Below are 24,734 nucleotides of genomic sequence, written 5' to 3' on the forward strand. Positions count from 1 at the left end.
TTGATACACACTGAGGTACGCTAAGGTGTTATTTTCGAGTGTGTTCATGCTTAGGCGCTGAGAAGTGGTTTCTGTTGTCAACCAGTTCTTGAAGGTGTCAAAGGTTAACACCCTCTCTAACACACAAGTATGCAAATGCTTTCATTACAATACAGGCTTCTTTTTATCCACCTAACAGAGCATGCGTGCTGCCTGAGAGCAGACTGCAGCCTCACAGCGCTGAGCTCTCCGGGTGCCCAAACGTGCCTCCCCACTCTGGCCCCGGGCTTCTGAGGGCGACGGCTACACAAAAGTACTTCACACTGGGGGCTGGGTTTGCATTTTGTGGGTCAGTGAACAACGGCCGAAGCAGCAACGCCATGTCATTCAGACCCTGCTCCCCTAACACCCCTGCTTTCCTTACACTTCTTGAGCTATCAGCAAACAGAGGTGGAACACTACTGAAAGCACCGGGGAGTTTTTGTGTACTGCCAACATAAAATGCACCAACTGTTTTCCACCATTCCACCTTCTGAGCGAGGGCCCCCAAAACCCTCGTTAAGAGATGATGCAGTCGCGCCTTTCTTTATACGTTCGGATGGCGACAGCCTAACTATCAGTGGTGGAAGAAGTACTCAGGTTATTTACTTTAGTAAAATAGCAGTACCACACAAAAACAAATAAGTGCTCAATCACAACTAAAAGTGCTGCAATCAAACCTTCATGTACTGTTGGGTGGTTTAATCCATAACAGTTTATCATATTTTGTGAAATGTTCAAATGTTTTGCATGAAAATTGTTAACGAGTAACAAAATTTTACCAGTACCTGCATTTTAAATGTATAAAATAAAACAAATGTATAAAAAATTGCAATATTTCTCTCTGCAATGTGAACCATAAAGTAGCATAAAATGGAAATACTTGCCTCAAAATTGTACTGAAGTACAGTACTTGAGTAAATGTACACAAATAGGCTTCACCACTGTTAACAGTACAGTGTGTATTTCATTTTTATTCTTGGTGTTCGGTGATTCTTTGCCTATCTTGTTTTACCTCTATTACTCTTTTATTGTTAAAAAATGTTGGAATTTGTCGTTTTCATCTAACATCACTGAAAAAAATTTGGACATGTAGGTCCTGATTCAGAGACCAGGAGCAAGAGTATGGGAGCCATTGCATTTTGAGATAATCCTGTGGGTTTAAAAAGGTTTTTATGAGCCTGTGAGGTGGGAATTTTCCATTCACCAAGGAGTGCGTAATCCTTTAACTTATCTGATAACATAAAGATCACACAAGGCAAAGGCTGTGTTTTACAGCCTAACAAAAACAATCAGATGTGACGACATAAACACATGATATCTCAGCTCAACAACCACAACATTGTTCAGACGCTGTGTACTGATAAGTACTATATAAACCACAATAGGAAGTAGGACTTGAAGTCACTAATCTCAAGTTCAATACAGGTACATAAAGTCCTTCACCAAAACTAGATAAAAAAGAAAAAAAAAAACACAAGACCACATACTGTAAACTATCAACCAACAGAAGTGCCTCTGACAATAAAACCATAAAACCAAAACCACCATCCTTTTATGCTCCTCACTAACAGGATGGATGTTGTGGAAGCTTCTTCATTCTGTGCTCTATTGTCTGGACTGAAAAGCCCGTGCATTGTTTTTTCCTCCCTGTCCTCAGTCATCTCGTTGTAAAAGCCCCACATGCCATCTCTGAAAACATCACCTCTCCTAGCTGGAATTCAGGGTGGGCGTCTGTTGCCTATGTGGGCTCTGTTGTGTGCGGCGTAGTGATGAGAAACAAAAGGAAGAACACGCTCCGACAAGTCTTCGTCTCAAGAAGGGAAGAAATGTGAGAATGTGGTTAAAAACACGGAGCATTACTCATACTTTACCTGGGTTAAGTCTATTTGTGGCTTCGCCCTCATCAGTCATTGCTGCCTGCATTGGCACTGACCTCATGCATCAAAGAGCAGCTGTAGGGAAAAAAATCAACACTGCAGGTACAGACAGATATTTTAGTATGAATCCAAAGGAAGACATTTGACAGGATTGTCTCATCTTTGAAATATGAAACCAAAGCTAATTACCTTTGGAGTCATATATCAAACATCCAACCATAATGTAACTCCTTTTAGCCTTTTTTTCATTGCTTGGTATGATGTTCTGACAAGAGTGTAACAGGTTGTGTATTCAAATTCATCCCAGGCTGAGGTCACTATAATCCTCCTCGTCTGGCAAGTAAGAGTTGGAGGGGGCGGGGGGGGGCAAAGACATGACTGCAAGTGAAATCCCCTTCAGTAAAGACCCGTGTTAAATGTAATGGGTGCTGGCAAAGGGGCGTAATAAAGATGACAGCACACATTCATATGCATTCATTTGTGTGCTCAGCTTGACGAAGTCTGCCTCGCAGGCTCAACAAAGGGGAGGAAGGAAGCCAGGGGCTGTAGAGAATGCCTGGGGGTGTGGGGCGACAACACACACACACACACACACACACACACACACACACACACTTAAACACACACAGTGGCCCTCCAGCTTGCATCCTGTGGTCTCTCAAGTCTGAAGTTATAGCAGTGACAGCTGGGCTAGCACGCTCTGCATGGGCTTATTCTCTCTTTAGTAGCCATCCCCTCCCCTCCACACACACACACACACACACAGTCTGTGACACACACTCAAACACACTTGCAAACACACATACACAGGATGGCCCATCCTGTTTACTGTTTACATATCACAGTGGCTGGCCAACTTGGGAGGGCCCTACAGTGTGATCACAGGCATTACAGCTGTTTGTAAGGCAGTGGTGTGTGTGTGTGTGTGTGTGTGTGTGTGTGTGTGTGTGTGTGTGTGTGAAGCCCATGTTAGAATTTGGGATACAACACATTGTTGAGATGAAATCTTCATTTTTAACCTTGAAACCAGCAGTCCAGCAGGTCCATTTAGTAGCTAGTCTGGAGCTTTCACTCAAATCACAGGATCTTCCTCAGTCGATGGAGTTTGCCCAGTTGTCATGACAGATGTTGAAATGTCCACATTTGAGCACTTTTTTTTTTTATCTGCGTTGGCTTAAACATTGAAGCTGAAAGTTCATGCTTGACTTTGGAAACGGCATTTGAGGAAGACGGCAGATATGGCCGAAAGCTTAGAAACTGCAGCTCCTAGTGCACCTTGTGGTGAGATTGTTTTAACACAAGCTGTGCTGGTAAATGTTCATATTTCAATTACAAAACCCCTCAGCTGGAATGTAAAAATAAGAGCAACTCACAATTTGTAGTCTTGCAATTTTAGGTGTACACATCTCCAAAAAGCTAAGTTGTTTAATTTCAGCCACTGCTGTGTATTAGATGGGACCATGGAGCTGCTGAGTCAAGGTTTGTGCTGTAACGACCACAACTGTTCACAAGAGGAAAAGGGAGGACCAGAGAGGGCAACTAGCAGTGTGGTCAACAACAATCAGATCATTATTTAGCCAAAAGGGGCACCTGCTTTGTTTGAGGTAGGCCTGGATTCAGAGGTTGATGACACTAGACAGCTGAACAATGCACAGCAAACAGGAGCTGATGGCCTTCCACTTCAAGTCAGCAGTTTGCATTAACCTGATTTTTGTACTCCTGTTTTCACATTGTAAACAAACAGAAAGCAGAATGGCTGCTTCTTCATATCGTGAAGGCCAGCTGTTATTTTTCGGTTAGAGGTGGAGCGTTAAGAGCTGACGGCATTTGATTGATGGCAATGTGATCAGCTTCAGACTGTGGAAAGTCTGTGTGAGGTAGAGAGCAGCTATGCCACACAGAGACCAACAGAGGCCCCTCTTGTGTAAATAATACAATGCAGTCTACATCTGCCCCCATGTGACAGACAACAGCCAGGGACTCAAACTGCAGCTGATATAAGGCTTAAATAAGGTGGTGAATTATTCATCAACATGATGAAAAACCATTTAAATGTACTAAAGGGCATCTCTTCTGTTAAAGTATTATGTTTAGATAGTAACAAGCCATTGTAAAGATAAAAATTTTATACCACTCTAACCTTTATAATTTAAGATGTGAAATCTATACTTGGCTTCTATTATTAAAAGAAGTATTTCTTTCATTCAGAAAAGTGCAATGAATTTTTTGATAGTGCCCAGGATTAAATTACTCTGATATTCCCAGTAGAGACTTGAAAGCAGAGAAAGACAGATGAAAACGTGAGGCAAACCATGCACACTGAGGGCTCCAGACACAATTTCAGCCCATTACTTTAAATCCATGCAATGTTCAATCTAACTAATGTCAATCAATTATGATGAATTAGTTTACAGCATGTGTGCTTATGGACCAGTCATGATGTGTATTCAATGAGGCCTGACCTGAGCTCATTCAAAAAGTTGGTATTTAACAGTTTAATTCTTACTTTCACCAAGAAGACAACAAGCTGCACTGTGCAATTTGTACTGTTTCTGACCTTCTGTCATATACTGTACAGCCCAGTTGGCTCGTTGTCTGCAGCATCCGCTGGCAAGAAGCCCTGATCATGTTTTTTTTCTTTCTTTTCTTGTATATATTTACCGTGTGCAATAATCTATTATACATATCGATTTGTAAAAATTTCCTCTAACTTCATTGCAGTTTGGTCAGTGAACACCCCACCACCACCACCACCACCACTTGATGAGGCTTTCACTATCGTTTCTGTAGATTATGTACACTGAGAAACCCCCTTTTCACAGGCCCAGTCTCATTGGCTGCCACGTTGGGCCAAATAAAGCATACTGTGGTTATAGTAAATCTTGCATGTTCAGTACGTCCATCTGCAGCCGGCGGAACTGTGTCACGTGACTGATGCAGGAAGCGTTGACGGTGCAGCGAGTCGTTCACGGTACCACCGCGGCGCAGGTTCGTATCCCATTAACTTTGTGCACAGACTGTTTGCTGTCTTTACTTGTGTATACTCTAGTCGTATGAACTGTTTTCGCGATATCGCAGTTGAAGATTAAGCGGTGAGATTGTGGAGCAGCGCGTGTTTGTAACGTCAGCGGAAGTGAAGTTTGACAGCTAGCAGGTGGACTCGTGGGATAAACGTTTTGCCCACCGCTCATCTGTGTGTGTGTGAGTGTGTGTTTGTGAGAGTTGTCTTTTAACCACACAAGCAAACATAAACGGGTAAAGTACTAGTACATGATGACGAATGGGCTTTCCTGAACTAGCTCAGTATATAAAGTTTGTAGGGTTCGTTGACTCCTGTGTTGACAAAAAATCAATACCAACGGCTAACGTAACGTACGTTCACTGACGTCACAGGTCGGGATCGGATTGTCGGTTTTCACTCTTACAGCTAAATGTCGTGTTTTTCGACCGTTTGAAAGACCTGCGACCGAGAAATATTCCCCCATGTCTATTTTAGTGATGTTTTGTTTCCTGCCTGCCCAGAATCAAGAACCCCATCCTGACGGGAAAACACTTTGTAGGGAGTAACAGTATTTAGCGGCGAACGTGTGTACAGGATGTGTTCAAGGAGCGTGTCAAAGTGTGTGTGTGTGGGGGTGGTGATGTGTGAGTTGGATCGGTGGAGAATACAGGGACCGAAACAGGAACAGCCCTGCACTGCTCATGACGTGCTATCTTTTTTTTTTTTTTTACATTCGGGACATTTTATTGTGAAGTGCATTCGAGTCGTAGGTGTAAGTTAGATTCGAATATGCAAAGCTTTCTGGCACTTACCTGTTTTATGGCAAACAGTTTGACTCAATCTTTAAAAATAATCAGCATTTTAAACCAAGTAAACATGAAAATACACACACAACCCCAATCATTTGCAGACGAACTGTGTTGACTGACAACAGTTCACAAAGTGGTGAAGCTCGCTCCATCCTTGCTTGTGAATGACTGAGCCTTTCGGAGATGCCCCTTTCACACCCAATCATGATACTCTCACCTGTAACCAGTGAGCCTTTTTATCTGTGGAATGTTCCAAACAGGTGTTTTTGGAGTATTCCTCATCTTTCCCAGTCTTTTGTTACTCCTGTCCCAACTTGTTTGAAATGTGTTGTGGGTATCAAATTCAGAATAAACAGATATTTACGAAAATTTGAAGAAGTTGATGAGGTAAAACATTGAATGTCTTTGTATTGCTTTCAGCTGAGTCAATGTCAGAAAGGGTTATAACATGACCACATTCTGTTTTATTTGTTTTACACAGCATCCCATCTTCTTTGAGATCAGAGTTTATTGTCCTGCTACACATAGTATAGCATTATCCCTTTTGCTGAGATGCGATGAAGCCTTCAGTTAGGTGACAGTTTCAGTCAAACATGCGACTGCAAATTCAACATGTTTGTCTGAAAGACAAAGCAAATAAATGGTGGACATAATGTACATCTCTGTCAGCCCCATCCCCCCATTTTTATGCAACACTAGTTTACAGCATTCGAAGCCCACATATTGCGGGTGCTGTGATGATGCAAGATATGATTAATTATCCCAGGGTCACAAGTTCACAGCCGTAGGTGGGTTGGGGGGCATTTGTAATGAAAAACATGTACTTTGAACTGAAGGCTAACAACTTGGTTATTAGTCACAAAGCCGGACAGTTGAAAAGGCTCATCAGTTTCTTCTCACAGTGAGTGAATAGTTTCAACATCCCTGCAGTTATGTCAGAAGACTCGTGTTATGTGCTTCAGACTACTTTGCTTTGACAAATCTGGCCGCAAAGACGCAAACAGGATACAGCCAACCATCTCAGCGGTGCCTTATTCAGTCATGAACAGCACTGCTCTGTCATCAGACAAGTCTTCATTGTACATGTGGGCTCTGTAGTCTGGTTAGTATGATCTCACTTGGCACCAGGAGCCACCGCTTGATGTTCCTTGAGGAAACGCTCTTGTAATTTCACTAGAATAAGAGTCAGCACCAGGAAGTTTAGTGAATTCTGTGTGAAGGTCATGTGTGATGTCCTGTGTGTGCTCAGGGGAGGAGAAGGTGCCCTTTCTTTGTCTTTGCTCATTCTTTATGGCACATTTGATGGATAAATGGGACGAGGAGCGTGAATATTGGTGTGAAGGAAGATTTTCTATGCTGATAGAAAATGAAAGGAGTTTATGACTGAGGAGGAATCACTCAAAAAACTGAAGGCTGCACAGGAATTAAATCAAAGCCCGCAGGAAATTTAGCAGAAAAAGTAAGAGCCAGCGTAGAACTCAGTAGAGAAAAAGAAGAATATGTAGTTTAAAAAGAGCAAAATCAGGAGAAATGGCAATAAAACAAAACGGTGTGAAACTCTGCTTGTCAAATACAGAATTTCCCAGCTGTTACGCTGATAATAAAAAGTGTGACATGTTTTATCGTCAATAGAAAATCAAATATTTTGACTGCTGAACTAAAATTCAGCTGTTGTCAGCAGCCATGACGTGGCCTTTGCTGTTTGCATTGCCACTGTGTAAACACCGCTGTGGAACTCAGGGAGTCCAGATGTTGCACTCAGTCATAAAATGAGTTTCGTACTATGGGTGTTCTGTTCAACCGGGAGTGCAATTTTCAGTCTCCCTAGAGCGAGGGGAAACTAAAATGCTCTCTGTCATTAATCAGGTTTATAACCACTACAGGGCCTTGGCTATAACTACAGCTGCATGTTGACCAGCACAAACTCACATTTTGAGTTTGTTTTTCATACAACACAATGTCAGCGAAGGCAGTAATGAAGACGTAGTAAATACTTCTATTTCTTTTACAGCATGCCTACTTTCTTGGAATCAGAGTTGTAAATCTAAATGAATATTTTTAGTTTCCTGATGCATGTTTTCCTCGTATCGTCCAAGAGGTCTATAATTGTAAGACTGATGAAAAATGCATGATTTCCCAAAGCAGATTTGACCTCCTTCAGACTTTAGCATTTCAAAATGTGACTTAAAGGGGAACTCCACTGATTTTACAGCATGTTTGTGGGTCTTGGTTGAGTACATGTGACAAAAGTTGTATGAAGTGTTTGTGGCTCCAGAGGAATCTGATAAATTGCCTCAAGTGAAGCTTCGTTGTACTGAAGTCAACAATGGTAGAAAATAATCTTTGGAGTTAGAAAGAGTGAGTTTACCAGACCTCTTCATCTCTGCTTGAGACTCAAGGCTACATTAGCCGGCGTTAGCGTAAGGCACCAGAATGTGTGAGCGAACTGTCAGCAGTTGAGTTGCATCATGGTTTATATCGATGCAGAGTACGTGGAATAATAAAGATGACATCTCTGGTTCTGCTGCATTGATTATTTATGAGCAGACGGGGTGTCCAGATAGTTTAGGCTGCAAATATGTGAAACTGTTGTGACCCTGATACCGACAATAAATGATACCAGGTCAGATCAGAAGGAGAGCCTTGCTAGCATTGACTCGATACTGCTTCAACACTGGCCTCTGTGCACTCTTGCTTGCCAGATACAAATTCGATTTTGTTGAGTCAATAACAAAGGATTTATTATTTTTAGATATTTTACTGCTTCAGGGTCTCAGACCAGTGGCTCCAAGCTCTCCAGTGCTACACATTAAAATCCAAATGTCATAACCAGTAAAAAAAAAAAAAAAAACATTTGTTTTCCTAGAATACACAGAGAAAGCATAAACTGCAGCCTTTTTTTTTTTTTTTTTTTTTTGCCGTTGTTGCAGTTTCTTTAAATGATTTTAGGTCCTTGCAAAATCAGTAGGTCGGACTTTCCCAGCACTCTATCAACAGCAGAACTGTTGTACTGGAAGCTCAAAGCCCTTGAGCAAAGTGCAAAGTCTACACCCTTTCTCTGTCCACTGATCATTATACTCATGACAATATCACAGCACCACATCACTGGCTTTCAAGAGGACTTCACAACAGCTGGAGGGAGAGACTTTGCTAAGTAATTTATTGCTTATCTATTTCGTCTTTGGAGATTTGTGTAAGTTCCAGTGTAATTGAAGGTTACGTTCACTGTTGCTTGACATTCATACTGTTCAAATGATCTATCTGTGTTGGCTTTCAGATGTTTAAAGTAGACTTTTAAGTTGAGTTCTTTTATGTTGTATTAACTGCTCTTAAATCGCAGGACTTGTGAGGTCATAAAGAAATCCAGCAGCATCTGTTGAATGTGTGTCTTGTTAGAAATGTTCGATTCGTATTATGAATTGAATGTTATTTCCAGGTTGTAGCTTTTCTGCTGTATGGTCTTCACAAGGCAAAGTGCAAATATTTGTCATTTACTTTCATTCAGTTTGGGGACATTTCATGAATGTTCATGTTTAAATTGCTTTTGTCACAAACATTTAGAGCTGGAAACATTTGCTGATTATGCAATTAGTTGACAGAATATTGATCAGCAGCTATTTTGATGATGGATTGTTTTCATTTTTCAAGCATAAATGCCAAACATCTGCTGCTTTCACTGTCTTAATTGTGAAAAATGATTGCTTTTCTTTTTTTACATATTGCTGTGTTCATACAGGAGTTGGACGGTTCGGACCAGAGCATGTTTGTGACTGTGTTCCTGCTTCTGGTCACTGTGTGTGCCCAGGGAGGAAATGGCGAGGAGAGAGAGGAGGCACAGAGACCCGGTCATGTTTCGGTGGTGATAGTAGGAGGCACAGGCGACCTGGCAAAGAAGTACCTGTGGCAGGGCTTCTTCGAGTTGTACATTAACCAGGTCAGAGGTGGGAACACCTTTTCCTTCTATGGCGGAGGACTGTCGCCTGCTGACAAGGGCAGACCGGCCCTCTCTGAGATTCTGAAGGCAGTGTCCTGCACAAAGGACTTATCACAGGAGCGCTGTGCTCTGCTGAAAGAGCAGTTCCTGCGGCTCTCACAGTATCGGCAGCTGAAGGACCTAGAGGACTACCAGGATCTGGCCAAGCACATTGAGCAAGAACTTCAACAAGAGGGGTTAACAGAGGCAGGCAGACTCTTCTACCTCTCAGTACCAGCCTTTGCATATGCAGACATCGCTGAAAAGATAAATAGTAGTTGCAGGCCGACCGGCGGGGCGTGGCTGAGGGTGGTGCTGGAGAAACCTTTTGGACATGACTTCAGGAGCGCTCAGGTACTTGCATCTCAGCTCGGGAGCTCCCTGAAGGATCAAGAAATGTACAGAATTGACCATTACCTGGGGAAGCAGGTAAGAATGTCCTGCAGTCAGTGCCTTTCAGCCAGGACTCTGTGATGGAGACGTCTGGTTACATGCTGTGTTTTTCTGCTTTTGTGAAAAGGTGGTGGCAAAGATACTTCCATTCAGAGTAGAGAACAGAAAATTTCTGGATCCCATCTGGAACAGGCACCACATAGAGAGAGTGGAGATTGTATTGAAAGAGACCCTGGATGTTAAAGGTAATTAAATATTGTATCAAAACTGTTGTGATGAACTCTTTTGAGATATGGAAAAATACAATCATGTGTCCCTGTCCCTGTTGTCCTTTTGTCCTTAAGGTCGTATTCCCTTCTATGACCAGTATGGGGTGGTCAGAGATGTGCTACAGAACCATCTGACTGAGGTCATGACCCTGTTGACCATGAGGCTTCCCATGAATCTGAGCAGCAGTGAGGAAGTCCTGCAAAACAAGCTGCAGATCTTCACCTCCCTGCTGCCCGTAGGAAAGAATCAAGCTGTGGTCGGCCAGTACCAAGCGTACAAAACAGAGGTCCAGCAGGAGCTGAATAAGACAAAAGATCACTTCAGTCCCACTCCAACATTTGCAGGTGAGTGCTGACTGTTCCTTTTAAATGTTATGATTTTATGTATTCTTTACTGTCGAAGTGTGTAAAAAAAAAAAAAAAAAAAAAATACAGCTCTGCTAATAAGTGATCCTGCTTGTGTATTTCAGCTGTATTGGCATACGTCGATGAGGCCCAGTATGAAGGTGTCCCAATTCTTTTGATCTCGGGGAAGATGTTAGATGAACGGGTGGGATATGCACGCATACTTTTCAAGAATGACGTCTTTTGTGTTCAGAACCACAACAACATTCACTGCAAGCCCAAACAGATCGTTTTCCACTTTGGGCATGGCAGCCTTCGATATCCAGCTATTCTTGTAAGTAAGAATTTATTCAAGCCAGTTTTGATGGACGGTGAGTGGAAGGAAGTGACAGAGCACACAGATGTCAACATTCTAGGTTTACCTATTTCAGACTATTATGTGCAGACTCCAACAGAGCAGAAGGAAGCTTATTCAGAACTTATTTCTCACATTTTTGCCGGACGCAAGAATAGTTTTGTTAGTACTGAAAACTTGCTGGCTTCCTGGGGCTTCTGGACACCGCTACTCAGTAGCCTCGTCAGCTCTTTTCCCCGCATCTACCCCGGGGGTGCCGAGAACGGGGACCTGCTGGACGTGCGGGTGAAAGGCAAAGACATTAGCTACAACAGTGAGGTGGTGATTATCAGCAATGATCAAATGGGCGGCACGTCAGCGAACAGTTTCCAAGTGATGCAAGGCAAGTTTCGCAGCGCTGACATGGTGACTGCCTGGCCTGAGGAGCTGGTGGAGAGGCTAGCTGCAGACATACAGGAAGCAGCGGAGGCAGCCGTGCACCAGGGCGGTGTGTTCCATCTTGCCCTCTCTGGTGGGTCCTCTCCCCTCGCTCTGTTCCACAGGTTGACCCAGCACCACTTCTCCTTCCCCTGGAAGAACACCCATGTGTGGATGGTGGACGAGCGCTGCGTGCCGCTGAACGAACTGGAGTCCAACTTCCATAACCTGCATGAACATCTACTGCAACATGTGAGGATACCCTATTACAACATCCACCCCATGCCAGTGCAGATCAACCAGCGTCTATGTGTGGAGGAGGATGGAGGGCCACTGCTGTATGAGAAAGAGTTCAGCAAGCTGGTGAATGGCTCCAGCTTCCACTTTGTGCTGCTGGGAGTTGGCCACGACAGCCACACGGCCTCTCTGTTCCCTGGCGGTAAAGTGGATGAACATGGGGAGAGTCTGGTGGCCCTCACTGAGAGCCCCATCAAGCCTCACCAGCGCATGAGCCTCACTTTCAGTGCCATTAACAAAGCCCACACGGTCGCTATTTTAGTGATGGGCAAAGGCAAGCATGAGCTGATCACCCAGCTGAGCCGAGTCAAGGACAACCCAGACAAATGGCCCGTCACCGGGGTGAAGCCCGCTCACGGCAGACTTGTTTGGTACATAGACTATGATGCACTTTTAGGATAGGAGTTACATTCCTAACCTTCACTCAGTGTTTTTGGAGTTGCTTTAATCAGACAGCTGGTTTGTACAAACGAGCGCATGAACCACTGAAAGGGCCAGTTGTTTTACATGTTAAAGCTAATTAACCACAAATCACATCTACTGAACATTACCGCTACATTTTTCCAGCCAGTGGTCAGAGGTCATAACAGTCTGCAGAGACCTGAACTTTGATTAAAATGACAGTGAGAAGGACATTGTGAACTGCACAGTCTCTTCCATTAAAAGCACTGCTGTTCAGCCAACTTATAAGGCTTCGATGTCTTTCCACGCATGAATTCACCAGCAAGAAAGAGTTGCAGCTGAATTACAATGTGATGATAAAATAACTTAATAGTCCGGTTTCAGAAAAAAGCTTTGAAAATATGTTGGCAGGAATGTGAAGTATTTGCAGTTTGTTGTTAATGGACTTAAAACAACTGGTGTGTTCCTTTATATTGTGTACTTGTACTTGCTACATAGTGAGGATGGGAGCAGGTTTTTAACCAGCAGAGTTATTTTTATCAGACATTTTGGACGGTCCTCACTACTTCAAAGGACAGTTTGAAGGTTGAGAAGTGTGTGTGTGTGTGTGTGTGTGTGTTTGTGTGCACGTGTGTACGTGTGTGTGCCTAATTATGTGTGAGAGGAGTGAAAATATCTGAAGTACACATGTCTGCACTTTACAAAGTACAGGGTACGAATATCTGATGTTGTAAACATGTGGTGCTGAAAACCCAACAAACACAAAGATTCATTCACTTACAAGCCCGAGTGTTTGTACGATCTCAGGTGAACGTGTGAATTTGCTGATGTGCGGTTTACTGTGTGACTTCTTGATTGTATGTTTTCTACTGTTGAGTTGCATTGATCCATCTGTGGGTTAGAAAGAAACCGAAACGTGATTGGTCCAATAAACAATACATTTTCTATGTTTATAATAGAAATACAAACATTTGTTATTGAAATGTTTCAGGTAATTGAAAATATTTGGTGCTTCACTAATAAAAAGCACATTCCTGACCCATACACACTCACCTTCCACTTTCTTTCTCTGGTCTTTAGATGCTTTTTTTTATAGAGCAGCTTTATTTCAGGTTTAAGTTGACATTAAAAAAGTGCCTGTGATGTACAATCACAACAATCACAAATTGAAGAACAATATTCATTCTGGTATTAATATAATAAGAAGAGGTGTTTTTTTTTTTTTTGTATTGCCACCAAAGCTGTTTTCTAAGTTAGTTTTCTAAGAGCATTAGATGATGTGGATCTCTTTTTGAACAGCGTCTGCATCCTAGTTTCATCAGTAATAAAGCATTACTTTTAATATTCCTGCTATAAATTTAATGTCTTTACTTTCCAATAAGATGAATATCAGTTTCAGCTCTGTATACAAATAAATCTCACACCTGCATTTTTATTATTATACGCCGTATCTACTGTGTAAAGTACATATTTATTAGCAACACATGTAAACTGTCCATCGACAAATAAAAAGCAAACATCTTGAACAATCGAGACAAACGTCTGCTTTGTGGTATTTTCCTGAAGTGAGCTTTGAAACGTGAGCAGGATTAAGTCGCTCTCCCTTTTTTCTTTTTCCCATGGTTTTAAGTTACGAGCTGCTGCTGCCATGAAAACCACATGAAATCTTAATATGTGGAGTATCGATGTCAGCGCGGGACAGCTGGTCCGCTTTATCGCTCATTGTTTGTGCTCAGGTCCGTCACAGGCAGCCTGTTGGTCAACCAGAGTCCTCCTCTCACCATGAAAAACCCTGAACAGACACAGGCAGGTGTTATTCCTTTGGGCTGAAAACACTGTGTATGCATGGTCCCAAACAGTATTATAAGAAATGAACTTCACCTGTGCTGAAAATGGAAGCGACTGTTAGAACAAGGGACATGTAGTACAGCTCAGGGGTGGTCTTCACCTGTGAATACACAAATATGAATTAGTCTGATGCTGCGGTTTCTCTATAGAACTTACTGATAACATCACAGTCTTTCTCTTACACATGCTGTTGCTGTCAGAGTCAGGATGGCAGTGCACAGTCCTTGTCCACATGTCAGCAGCCCAAACACGTGACAGGACGCCCACAAGCTCTGAGGAACTGGGTCTAACAATGTAAACACCACTGAAAAACCTGTTGAAGAGTTGAAGTTATGTCTGTATTAAGCTCTGTTTGCATGTGGACAGAGTTTTGAGTCATACCGTTTGTATAGATGATCGCTGAAACACTGTGCATGTGAATGTGTCTTGTGATCGAAATCACCTGAAGCTATGAAAGACAAGGCAACGGAGGCAGACAGGTTGTTCAAAAGAGGCTGCCTGCAGTATCTTGAGGATTTAGGCCTTTAAAACAAAACAGACACCGTTATTTGTGCCACGTTCCCTTTTGTACGACTGACCCATGAGCTCCATGGCCCGATGCCATGGCCTGTTGTTCTAGTTACCTTCCCATGACGTAGAGCTGAGGGACCAGAATGAGTGCCATGAACACCGCGTTCACTATCTGACTACAAGTGGAACATCAGCCAAATGTGAGCAAATATACAGGCTAGTTTTCTATCATATCAAAATCGAATGGCTTTTGATAAGATACAAAAACACACTTACAATTTTAACCTCTGATTCCTCGGTATCCATCTGCTGCTATGATATGCCATGAAGATTAACATGTAGAGGAACATGGAGGCTGCACATTCAGGCAGACGTAGGCTGTTAACACTGTTCCTGATGGCTGGATGTGTTCATCTGAGGAACAGCCAGCAGCTCCTCGTGTGAGCAGGAGGAAGGATTGTGTTTCACGCTGCACATGCACAGACACTCCTGCTGCATGCTGTATTCCCTGAAAGGCCACATGAATTAAAGCTTAAAGATTAGGTTGTTATGTGTTTTGGTCAAAGCTGTTAATGCAGACCAGAGCTGTATTAAAGATGCAGCATACTTGTAAGATGTAAGAACAGCACTCTGTACAGAGGCTCTCATCTTAACAGGAACAGCATAGCTTCCTCATATTATGTGTAAAATAGGTCCTGTTCCGCCCTCCTGTGCTCCTCTTTTGTATGTGGCCGAAATAGCTGCAGCCTGCAACATATCACCCCTGCCCCATATTGACACACAATGAAACATCCTACCCATTCACTTTAAATCCGTCCACTCGTGATGCTCATGCAGTCGAGTCTTCCAGAGAGCCAAACAAACATCCAAGATGCCTGTCGACTACACCGGGACGTGGGACATTGCCAGCAATGTCAATTTTGAGGCATACATGGTTGCACTTGGTAAGTGTCACTGGTTCTTTTAAAGAGGGTTGGTGATGATACACATTTGAGAGTCTGTTTTTTTAATTGAATGTTTGATTGTGATATGAAGGAAATCCTTAGGTTTTTTTTTCTCAGTTTTTTTGTCTCATTAATGGGAGGATACTTCATCAGTGTGTGCATTTGTTGCTGTCACAGGCCTAGAGAGTGTTATATGTCCACCGAATGCTCATGTGTTTTCTGATCAGGGCATGATGGGCATGGTGGCGGGTTAAAGTTCCTCTCATTTTGACATGCAGGCATTGATTTTGCAACACGCAAGATCGCCTCGATGTTGAAGCCCCAGAAGGTGATTAAGCAAGACGGAGACTGCTTCACAATCAAAACACTGACCTCGTTCAGAAATTACGATACTTCCTTCAAAATCGGAGAGGAGTTCAAAGAGGTGACCAAAGGCATGGACAACAGGCTATGCCAGGTAAAAATGCTGGTGAAATGTAATGCTGTAGTTACAGTTATGTGTTGTATGCAACATGTTTCGGAATCACTGTCACACTGTAAAAAAATGAAAGCCTTTTCATACAAATTCATACTCCAACTTGTGTTCTGTGCTACCACAAACCATCCGCAGTTTGCAGCATTTGATGTCATTTTTGTTGTTTTCATCAGACTGTGGTCAACTGGAAAAATGATAAGCTGGTGTGTGTTCAGAAAGGAGAGAAGAAGAACCGAGGGTGGACTCACTGGATTGAGGGAGAAGAGCTTCATCTGGTATGGCTGCAGTTTTTATTCTGGTGGCTCCTTGCAGTTCATGTGCATGACCAGCAACCCATTTGTCATAATTTTGTACTCATTTCTAGTATTTTGTGGACTTATACACATAGAAAATGATATAGCTGCAGTATATATTCAATTAATTAGACACACACAAGAAATTGATACAAAAATTCACTCAATTATATGCTCATTTTTACTTTTTTTTTTTTTACTAATGTTTATTCATGACTTCATGTTTTGTCTCCTCAGGAACTTACTTGTGAGAATCAAGTCTGCAAGCAAATTTACAAAAGGACTCTGTGATCTTGTCTTTAAAAAAAAAAAAAAACATTTCAGAGAACTTCATTTACAGAATTTACATGAAATGGGGTAGAATAACCCACACAACGTATCTTGTATGCTTAATAAAGAACATGTAATTCGACTGTCGTGAGTAAATGTCTGTTGTAGTACCTCCTCCACACCACACGGTGATGCTCTACAACTCGTTCATCATAAAAGACATTAAACTCAAGAGTTGTTGGTTTGTGGATGAATTTGTGCCGCGAGTTTTCTTTTTCCAGCTAACTGTTAGCTTCAAGAAAACAACTTTGGAAATATGTCTCTCCGGATTTCGTTTTGTTGTGTCTGTCACGCATCGAGTTTGTGAGATTTCTTTTCCAACTTGTCACGTAATTTCAGCCGTTGCGGTTACCCCCCCCCCCCCCACACACACACACATACAAGAAAATGTCTGTTGATAAAGACGAGACGCATCAGGTAAGAGCATTATTTTAACGTGTAGCAGCTCGGCAGATATGGCTAATATTAATTTTAGCTAGCTAAAGTTAGCTACGTGTCTCCAGGTTACGGTGTAACGTTAGGTACAGCGGCAGACAGGTAAAAAGCGGCGAATTAGCACCATATCGATTCATTTAACGTGATTTAATGGTTTGACTTTCAGAGGTTAAAGGCAGCAGTCCATTATACTGTGGGTCGAATATGTCAGAAGACCGGAGCAGACTACCGGAGAGAGTTCAGTCGACAAGTCATAGCAGCGATAACGGAGGCAGCATTCAGACAATGTGGTGGGTGTCAGCAAGGGTGCTTATCCAGGCTTTACTATCAGAGACATACAACACATTAAAAGTATATTAAAATCTCATACATGTCCCTGTCAAGTGCTCAGCTTCAACGTATGAATATCATCTAGTTTGCTGCTCGAGATAGAGATGATACATCTTTTAGATTTGTTCACTAAAACAAACTTTGTCCAGTGTTAGCTGTACAACACATCTTAATAAATCTATCTGTAACATGTATACCACCAAAGTGTCAGTTTATTGGGAAAATTGGTACATTTTTGCCCAGTTCAATACTTGTAACGCTTATGATCCATAGCTTTGTGGTCAAATTAAATTGCATTATTTTGCAGGGTTTTTTAATTATTGGTTAATTGCATGTCTCAATACTGAGGTCACTTTTTCCAAAACTTTCACAAAGTCCTTAGTTGTCACCTCAATCTTTCTCACCTCAACTCTCTGATTTCTTTAGTCACTCATAGAACAATGATCTCAAAGTAGTTTTTTGTCCTTTCATGGCAAGAGACATTCCCGGTCCATCCCTGGCAGCCCTCTGCAGATATGTTGAAGCGTCATTCATTGCATTGTAACCACACATAGTGACAACCACTGTGACACTGTAGATGCAAAATGTTTACACCAAAATGTATCAAATTGATGTCTACTTAAATGTAGGGTTGTTTATATAAAAAATGGTTTGTCAAAATGTGCAAGCAAAACTTCAGATACAGTTTAAACACCACAGTTTTCCTGGTGGTTGAGTTTGAATGAAAAAACAAGAAATTTTGAAGTTACTGTTGTTGTGTTAACTGTGTGAAGAGTAATAGAAGATATGAGTGAATAACTTTAAAAGAAAACTTTATATTCTGACCCCTTGTGTATGTAAATAGAGATGGATAAAGTATTAGTTACTGTTAACAATATAATGCAGATTCTTTACTGCCAAACTGAACTCAACATCCAACTGTTTGGCTCACTTTTTTCAGATGTATTTGCTAAAGACCTGGAGGCCTTTGCAAGGTGAGAACCTGTAACTTTATTAATCTGTGAGTTAACCCTGTGCTTTTAATTTAGCCAAAATACCTTGACAGGTTTTTTGTTCATTTGTCAGTCCAACCTAAGTCTCTACATTGTTTCACAATACATTTGATTTCAGGCATGCTAAAAGAAGCACAGTGTCTACAGAAGATGTAAAGCTCATAGCCCGTCGCAGCACTGCACTGGTGAGTAATTTCCACTGTTGTCAGAAAGGAATTAAACCACTTATACATGTAGTAATGAAAGAGCCACCAAATCAAACACATGTAGTCACTGTAGGTGACTCACAGTTCATCCTCATATTTCAGTATACTGGAGCCGTGTGAGGGTATATATTCTACAGCAGACAGCGCATTTAATGTTTAATTTGCCTTTATTTCAGTCCAACTACATACAAAATAAAAGTGAAGAACTGAACCAGGAGCAGAGGGATTTGAAAAAGAAGAATACTGGGAAGAGGAAGAGCAGAGACACTGAGGAGGAAAGCAGAGAATAAGGACAAGACACAGGCAGGCCTGCAGTGTCTCACGTTTGTGTAACATTCAAATAAACATGAAGGCTGACTAATACATGACAGTGAGTTGAGTGTCATCAAACGTGCCACAGTCATTCTTTCATGGGAATTATGCATTTCTACTTTCAAGAATTCTACAGCATGAGATCGTATTTCATATCACAGACAGTATCCTGTACACTTTCTGCAGATTAAGAGAAAAAAACCTACCCACTTATCTGACCTGGGACCTGCTGATGTTATGTCAAAGTAATGTGTTTGACATTAAAAAAAAAAAAGATGACGCATGGACAAATTTGAAAGAACTTTTTTTTGCCTTTTGTCTTTTTCAAGTACGGTCAAAGTGACAGACTGCAAAAACTCTCCTCTATTAGAGTGATGCTACATGATACACCTGCCATGTTTCTCCAAAATGTAACAAAAGTGATCTAAATGTTTTGCTCTTGGAGAACCCTGAAATGGACTGTTAAGACTGTCAGGCAAACCATCCACAATGTATACCTAGTGACCACTTTATAAGGTACACCTGTGCAATCAAATGCAATCCTACCATCATGTTTCAGGATTGAGTTCAAAGTGGTGTTGTGCTGGAGTGCATTATATTCAGGTGTTTCTAATATTTTGCCCCACCCTACTTACAGTCTGTATGTAAATAGGGTGGGGCAACATTTTTGAAACACCTCAGTAATAATCCAGGACACCATCACCTAGAAGCTGTTTTCAATATAACTGAATTCACACACTTCTGACAATGTCAGCAAAAAGTGAACATTATAAACTTCATAAAAATACCACGTATGCAGAGCAGTTGTATGAAATTGTAATTGTACAGGTGTACCTTATAAAGTGGCCCCAAGTGTATAAGGCCATCTAAAAATCCCCAGCACTAATTCCACGGCTCAGCAATATGTCATTACTTGTCTTACTGTAGCCGAATGGGACAAAAAAATATTGCCTGAAGAGGTGATGCCACATTGCTGAGCTCATCTGTTAAAGTTCAAGTAAAAACAATGACACCCCCACCCCCCGAAGAACTCCCCTCTAACCTTAAAAATAGCTGTAAATAATCAAGAAGGGATAATTCACTCTGACAAGCCATCAAAAGCAGCAAAAAGACAGGTACTACCCCATGTCATGTCTGAGAAGGCCACACACTGAAAGTGTTGGAACTTCCGTCTTCGTCCTTCAGAACAGACTTCAGTCAGGGTTCAAACGGAGACCTCGACCAGCAGAGCCCAAGGTCCCTAGATATGTGAATCGAATTAGATGTTTTTTTATTTGACAAACTGACTCAAGTAATATCAACTAAGCATCTATTCAAATGAACTTTATTAGAGAACTCCCTTCATTTGACATGTTTTTAAAACACCTCACAAACAACAAGAGCTACTGGGAACCATTGGACACACCACTCCACGTTCTCACACTATCACTCGCGTCCCCCAGAGTCTTCAGCAGGTGTCATCCACATCAAGTACACACTTACAGATCAGTTCAATAACATGAAAGCACACACCATACAGCATTCAAATCAGATAATATAAGTAATACAAATATTCAACACAACATTCCACTACATTTGATATTTCCACACTTCCACATACTTAAGAGTAAGGAAAAACTTGCAAAGATAAAAAAAAAAAATCTTGAAGTACTAATTAATGAATGTCCATGTTAGGGGAGGCGCTCGTAGCATCTGCAGCTTCCACTCACACACTCAAAAAGCAGTCAAATTGGGCTCTTTCACCGCACAACCAGTCCGTTTCACGCGTCTCTCCGTTCGCTCACTCATCGCTTCACTCTTCGCCACAAGCCATCCGCAATCGCACTCATCAGTTCTTAAAATGTCAGTTGCGCAGTTCTTTCCATTTAAAAGTGGATAAAAGTGAAAACACCCACCGTCTCTTAGAACATGCGGAGTGAAGCCGTTCTTTGATGGCATAGCATTTACAGGTGGGAAGAGGGAGAATGATACCGATATCACCCCAAGAATGCTGCCAAAGAGGAGCTTCTTCACAGGAAAATGGAAGAGAGGTGAACTGCAGAAGAGATTTCAATGAAGGCTTTTCCACAGAACTTGACTGCAAATAAAGTTGCACTTAAAACATTTACGTTTCAACCAGATTCTTCCCAATGCAAGATTGCCTTTTAAATCGATGACAATGCCAGATAATGATGAACCACAAACATTCATGCATTTTCAAAATGGTTATATCACATTTCACAATACATGCATTAGAGAATCCAGTTGAAATGGATACAAACAAATGAGACATCAAAAATAGCACTTTAGTCGGACATCCTGATAAACAATTCACTTCAACACTTTCTAAATTAAATCTTTAGCATTTTTTCCAAATGTACAAAACATCTTCCACAAAAGTGTTAAGTTGTCAGATACGCATCAACACCAGAAATAAATTTTGAAAAGACTCATCTTTGTCACAATACTTACCATACAAACATTTAACTTACATACCCCACCCAGATGACTTTGACTCCATACTGGACCCAAAACCTGAGTTAAACCCACTACCACTGGTTGTAGAGTTTGAACCTGTACCCCAGCCAAGACTGGCTGAGCTGGTGCCGTAGTTGCTGTTGCCTGCACTGAAAGACTGACTCTGGTCCCTACTAGAGCTTGTTCCACTGGAGGTGCTACCTGAGGTGGACGTCTGCTGCTGGCTAGCCAGCATACCCATCATCCCCCAACTACTCTGCAGAGCAGCCTGTGCAGCTGCCATCATAGCAGGATTCAGACTGAAAGAACCAAAATTGGCCAGACTACTGTTAGTGCTGCTCCCTAACCCACTACGGCTGCTACCAAATGCTTGAGCTCCAAATCCATTTCCAAACCGTGTTGTACGATCAAACTGCCTATTTCCATGTTTGGGCTCAGCATTTGAGATGTGAACACTGACACCTTTGATAATTAGGTCCTCTCCACAGAGAGACTGGGCAACCTGTGAGGAGGAAAAAAAAGACATGAATCAGGTCATCTGGGCAGTGGTACCACTACGACATGAAGCACTATATACACACATTTAACATTGTACCTGATCATCTGCAAATGTGACAAAAGCAAAAGCACGGAATGGCTTGGGGATGAAGACATCTGTGACTTCCCCATACTGCATAAAGAACTGCCGTAGGTCATCTGTGGTCATGTCTTCTGTGCAACGGCCTACAAACACTTTCCGGCTCCGCAATGGCTCATCTGGACCTTGCTGTTAAGGAACGGCGGGAAAAAATAGGAAATACTACATGTAATAAACTGTTAACCAAGATGTGTACCCAATTTTTTTTTTCCCATAATGTGTGGGTATGCGCATGGACATTACCATATTCACCTTCGAGTTAGGAAGCTTGCAGTCACACCATCGGCCATCAATCATATGTCGCTGGGAGATCACTTTTTCTTGAGCCTCATACTCTGTGAACCTCACAAAGCCAAATCCTTTAGAATTTCCAGTCTTGGCATCTCGTTTTACCTGAGACAAAAAAAAAAAAAAACATCCAGCAATGAAGATCAGCATGTTGCCACATACAAAACAAAGCGATGTGCATTTTATTAATATTAGCAAACTTATACCTGGACCATGATGACTTCTCCAAATGTGCTGAAGTAATCTTTGAGGTCCTGCTCAGTTGTTTTCCAGGGAAGACCCAGAACGATCAGGTCAGATGTCTTCATATCCCCTCTCTTCATTTTCACCGCAGAGGACGCATCAATTTCCTCCATTTTCCTTTTGTTGTCTAAAATGTGATCAACACAGAGAGAAATTAATTGTATATTAACCTGACAGACAGCAATGAGATGAACTTTCCATGCAATTGCTACTCTGACTTGTGCATAATTTTCAAGACCAAAGCATAACTATTCACTTGTCAACGAGCAAACTACACAACCAATACTGTCAATTAATATTTTTACTTTTTTGAAACAAATATTGGTCAGTGGACTTTTTGAAATTGTTGCACAGTTCTTATTGTTATTTGTTTGTCTTTCATGTCATTGAATTGCAATGATTTTGCAGCTGCAACATCCTACAGTTGACAGCTGCACATAGTTTTTAGGCCCGCCTAGTGTAGAGTGACACAGTTTAATACAGCATCCCTAAAAGGAATCCTGTTTCTACTGTTTTTATTATAACTGCTTCACAGAGGTATTACTTCAACTCCATGGTCATTTCAGGAGCTGTAGCTGGATGTCCTGTTAAGTTGTATGGCATTGCGCAGGTATTTGCTAATACTGAATTGAATACAAACATCTCTCAGTATAGTTTAAAAGTTTCAGCAAATCATATAACCTCGAAGAAGACAGCATTTAAACCAAGGCTAACAGCTTGGCAAGATGTCACTAACTTTGCCAATACTTTGAATATAAACATACAAAACGTTAATCTTGCTCAGTCTGTGTTGTGAATGGATTTAGCGCCACAAAGCGCACTTTTGAGGGCGTGGACATACATCCCGTCATTCTCATCTATTTTCAGTGAGCTGAATCTATATCATGAATTATAAATAACGTTACATCTTGCCATCTGTTCGGATAAGGTGTTACATAAAGACAAGTGAATGCAAAGTGCTCGTATCTACCTTTTGGATAATTCACCACAAACACGACATTCCCCCATCCGTTTTCTGGCGCGTGCAGGACCCCTTCCACAAGACGCACTCCACGCATGCACTGAGACACGGGGCTCCTGAATCGTAGGCCACACGCCCCTGGAAACTGAGCTGCCACAGTTGAAAGCAAAACGGTGCCGTCATCCTCAGACGGGATCTCCATGGGTTCCTCGTTTTCCTCCTCTGCCACTCGGATATACACTTCGGCCATTTTCCCCAAAAATAAAACTTCAAGCTTTAATCAAAACAATGCTAAAGTTAGCAGTTAGCTCGCTTGTTGCCTACAATTGCGGTTAACCTTAGCCGATGTTGCTAACAGGACTGAATGAGTCAGGCTAATCAGTTAGTTATGTTTGAGGGAAACGCGTCTCAAGTGAAAATACTATAACAAAAATGGAGTTAGGGTGGATTTAACTTTAAATCATGTCATGAAAATACTTCGCTAGGCGGGCGCTAACGAGCGAGCATCGACCTTACTGTTCCTTTGTTCGTTGGGACGGGGAGCCGTGTCGTCAACACTGGACGACGACCGTTCAACTGTGCCGCTTAATGAAAACTGCGTACGGTCCCCCGCGAACTAATCCGACAAAAAGACTTCCTCAAAATGGCTCGCGCAGGTCAATGAAGTTACGCAACTTCAACAAAACGCTTGTCTCGTCCCAAATTCAAAGTTAGAAATATAACGTAAGATATTTGTCCACGAGGCGAACGATGAAACCACAAAGTATGGCCTACCAAAATGGCATTATCTCAGCGAAAAAGGAACTACGTCATTAGAAAGGACGGTTTCATTTTCATGGGGTGATTACTTTTGGAGTGTGTAGTTGATAAAGGCCGTAATTTGATAATTCGTAAGTATACATTTGTAAAAATATATATATACATCTCCAATGACGTCATATATTTGTTTTTTCTACAGAATGCAATACAACTCAATGAATTGTATTGTTGGTAATAAATGTAATTTTGTTCACCCCTCCTCTGTAAGGGAGTATCTGAGGCCAGGAACATCCGCTACGGCCGTTTCCGTTAGCTAGATGTTGCGTTAGTTGGCAGAGGTGGGAAGATGGCGGTTCGTGTCGGTCTCCTCATGGGCTTTATTAACTCTGAAAATATACACTTACACTCGATGAAGCGAAATTTCCGTTTCATTTTTTTTGATTAGAAGGATTTAACTGAAAACGTTCCGATTTCTGTCATACCATCAGAGAGTGGCTTGTCTGATAAGCGCTGTATCACAGCGTTTCAGTTAGCAGCAGCGCGATTGTCCGGCGC

The 24,734-nt window shown here is 41.8% G+C and overlaps 5 protein-coding genes across 8 annotated transcripts; 3 read left to right on the forward strand and 2 right to left on the reverse strand.

Annotated features, from left to right (window-relative positions):
- Positions 1-4,809: 4,809 nt before the first annotated feature.
- On the forward strand, positions 4,810-13,650 carry h6pd (hexose-6-phosphate dehydrogenase (glucose 1-dehydrogenase)). Its single transcript, XM_076746458.1, has 5 exons — positions 4,810-4,886; positions 9,445-10,110; positions 10,202-10,319; positions 10,419-10,688; positions 10,814-13,650. Exons 1-5 carry the CDS (start codon positions 4,833-4,835, stop codon positions 12,157-12,159), a joined length of 2,454 nt encoding a protein of 817 aa, XP_076602573.1. The 5' UTR covers positions 4,810-4,832; the 3' UTR covers positions 12,160-13,650.
- A 221-nt stretch (positions 13,651-13,871) lies between these two features.
- Positions 13,872-14,867, reverse strand: LOC143328581 (uncharacterized). Its single transcript, XM_076743794.1, has 6 exons — positions 14,794-14,867; positions 14,631-14,693; positions 14,450-14,529; positions 14,190-14,320; positions 14,041-14,107; positions 13,872-13,951 (listed from the first exon to the last, which is right to left on the reverse strand). Exons 1-6 carry the CDS (start codon positions 14,865-14,867, stop codon positions 13,872-13,874), a joined length of 495 nt encoding a protein of 164 aa, XP_076599909.1.
- Positions 14,868-15,290: 423 nt separating this feature from the next.
- On the forward strand, positions 15,291-16,671 carry rbp7b (retinol binding protein 7b, cellular). Its single transcript, XM_076760143.1, has 4 exons — positions 15,291-15,461; positions 15,740-15,918; positions 16,110-16,211; positions 16,467-16,671. Exons 1-4 carry the CDS (start codon positions 15,389-15,391, stop codon positions 16,518-16,520), a joined length of 408 nt encoding a protein of 135 aa, XP_076616258.1. The 5' UTR covers positions 15,291-15,388; the 3' UTR covers positions 16,521-16,671.
- Positions 16,672-16,734: 63 nt separating this feature from the next.
- On the forward strand, positions 16,735-18,890 carry cenps (centromere protein S). The gene is made up of 5 exons (XM_076760157.1): positions 16,735-16,976; positions 17,161-17,284; positions 18,265-18,298; positions 18,435-18,501; positions 18,699-18,890. Exons 1-5 carry the CDS (start codon positions 16,947-16,949, stop codon positions 18,810-18,812), a joined length of 369 nt encoding a protein of 122 aa, XP_076616272.1. The 5' UTR covers positions 16,735-16,946; the 3' UTR covers positions 18,813-18,890.
- On the reverse strand, positions 18,671-24,220 carry tardbpb (TAR DNA binding protein b). Of its 4 annotated transcripts, none has more exons than XR_013079297.1 (6): positions 23,430-24,220; positions 22,423-22,586; positions 22,181-22,321; positions 21,887-22,057; positions 20,730-21,793; positions 18,671-20,074 (listed from the first exon to the last, which is right to left on the reverse strand). XR_013079297.1 is itself a non-coding variant. In XM_076760131.1 (5 exons), the coding sequence occupies exons 1-5, from the start codon at positions 23,668-23,670 to the stop codon at positions 21,302-21,304; spliced, it is 1,209 nt and encodes a 402-aa protein (XP_076616246.1). In that variant the 5' UTR covers positions 23,671-24,220; the 3' UTR covers positions 20,143-21,301. The 4 variants fall into 4 exon arrangements, 2 of the variants coding, with proteins under 2 accessions (XP_076616246.1, XP_076616234.1); XR_013079296.1 differs by having other exon boundaries at positions 22,172-22,321; XM_076760131.1 differs by lacking the exon at positions 18,671-20,074 and having other exon boundaries at positions 20,143-21,793.
- Between the last annotated feature and the right edge of the window lie 514 nt (positions 24,221-24,734).

Source organism: Chaetodon auriga, chromosome 2, assembly GCF_051107435.1.
Source record: "Chaetodon auriga isolate fChaAug3 chromosome 2, fChaAug3.hap1, whole genome shotgun sequence".
NCBI lineage: Eukaryota > Metazoa > Chordata > Actinopteri > Chaetodontiformes > Chaetodontidae > Chaetodon > Chaetodon auriga.

Bases quoted from the DNA above. Each gene is read 5' to 3' on its own strand.
- h6pd (XM_076746458.1), top strand. From the start codon at position 4,833: ATGCAGGAAGCGTTGACGGTGCAGCGAGTCGTTCACGGTACCACCGCG. The intron at 10,111-10,201 runs GTAAGAATGTCC...TTTTGTGAAAAG, and splicing joins ACCATTACCTGGGGAAGCAG to GTGGTGGCAAAGATACTTCC. The intron at 10,689-10,813 runs GTGAGTGCTGAC...TGTGTATTTCAG, and splicing joins TCCCACTCCAACATTTGCAG to CTGTATTGGCATACGTCGAT.
- LOC143328581 (XM_076743794.1), bottom strand. From the start codon at position 14,867: ATGTTCCTCTACATGTTAATCTTCATGGCATATCATAGCAGCAGATGG. The intron at 14,530-14,630 runs GTAACTAGAACA...TTTGTTTTAAAG, and splicing joins CAGCTCTACGTCATGGGAAG to GCCTAAATCCTCAAGATACT. The intron at 13,952-14,040 runs GTGAAGTTCATT...GTGTCTGTTCAG, and splicing joins CGCTTCCATTTTCAGCACAG to GGTTTTTCATGGTGAGAGGA.
- rbp7b (XM_076760143.1), top strand. From the start codon at position 15,389: ATGCCTGTCGACTACACCGGGACGTGGGACATTGCCAGCAATGTCAAT. The intron at 15,462-15,739 runs GTAAGTGTCACT...TTTGACATGCAG, and splicing joins GGCATACATGGTTGCACTTG to GCATTGATTTTGCAACACGC. The intron at 16,212-16,466 runs GTATGGCTGCAG...TTGTCTCCTCAG, and splicing joins AGGGAGAAGAGCTTCATCTG to GAACTTACTTGTGAGAATCA.
- cenps (XM_076760157.1), top strand. From the start codon at position 16,947: ATGTCTGTTGATAAAGACGAGACGCATCAG. The intron at 18,299-18,434 runs GTGAGAACCTGT...ATTTGATTTCAG, and splicing joins GACCTGGAGGCCTTTGCAAG to GCATGCTAAAAGAAGCACAG. The intron at 18,502-18,698 runs GTGAGTAATTTC...CCTTTATTTCAG, and splicing joins CCCGTCGCAGCACTGCACTG to TCCAACTACATACAAAATAA.
- tardbpb (XM_076760119.1), bottom strand. From the start codon at position 23,670: ATGGCCGAAGTGTATATCCGAGTGGCAGAGGAGGAAAACGAGGAACCC. The intron at 22,058-22,171 runs GTAATGTCCATG...GTTCCTTAACAG, and splicing joins CTAACTCGAAGGTGAATATG to CAAGGTCCAGATGAGCCATT. The intron at 21,794-21,886 runs GTACAATGTTAA...TCCTCCTCACAG, and splicing joins TCACATTTGCAGATGATCAG to GTTGCCCAGTCTCTCTGTGG.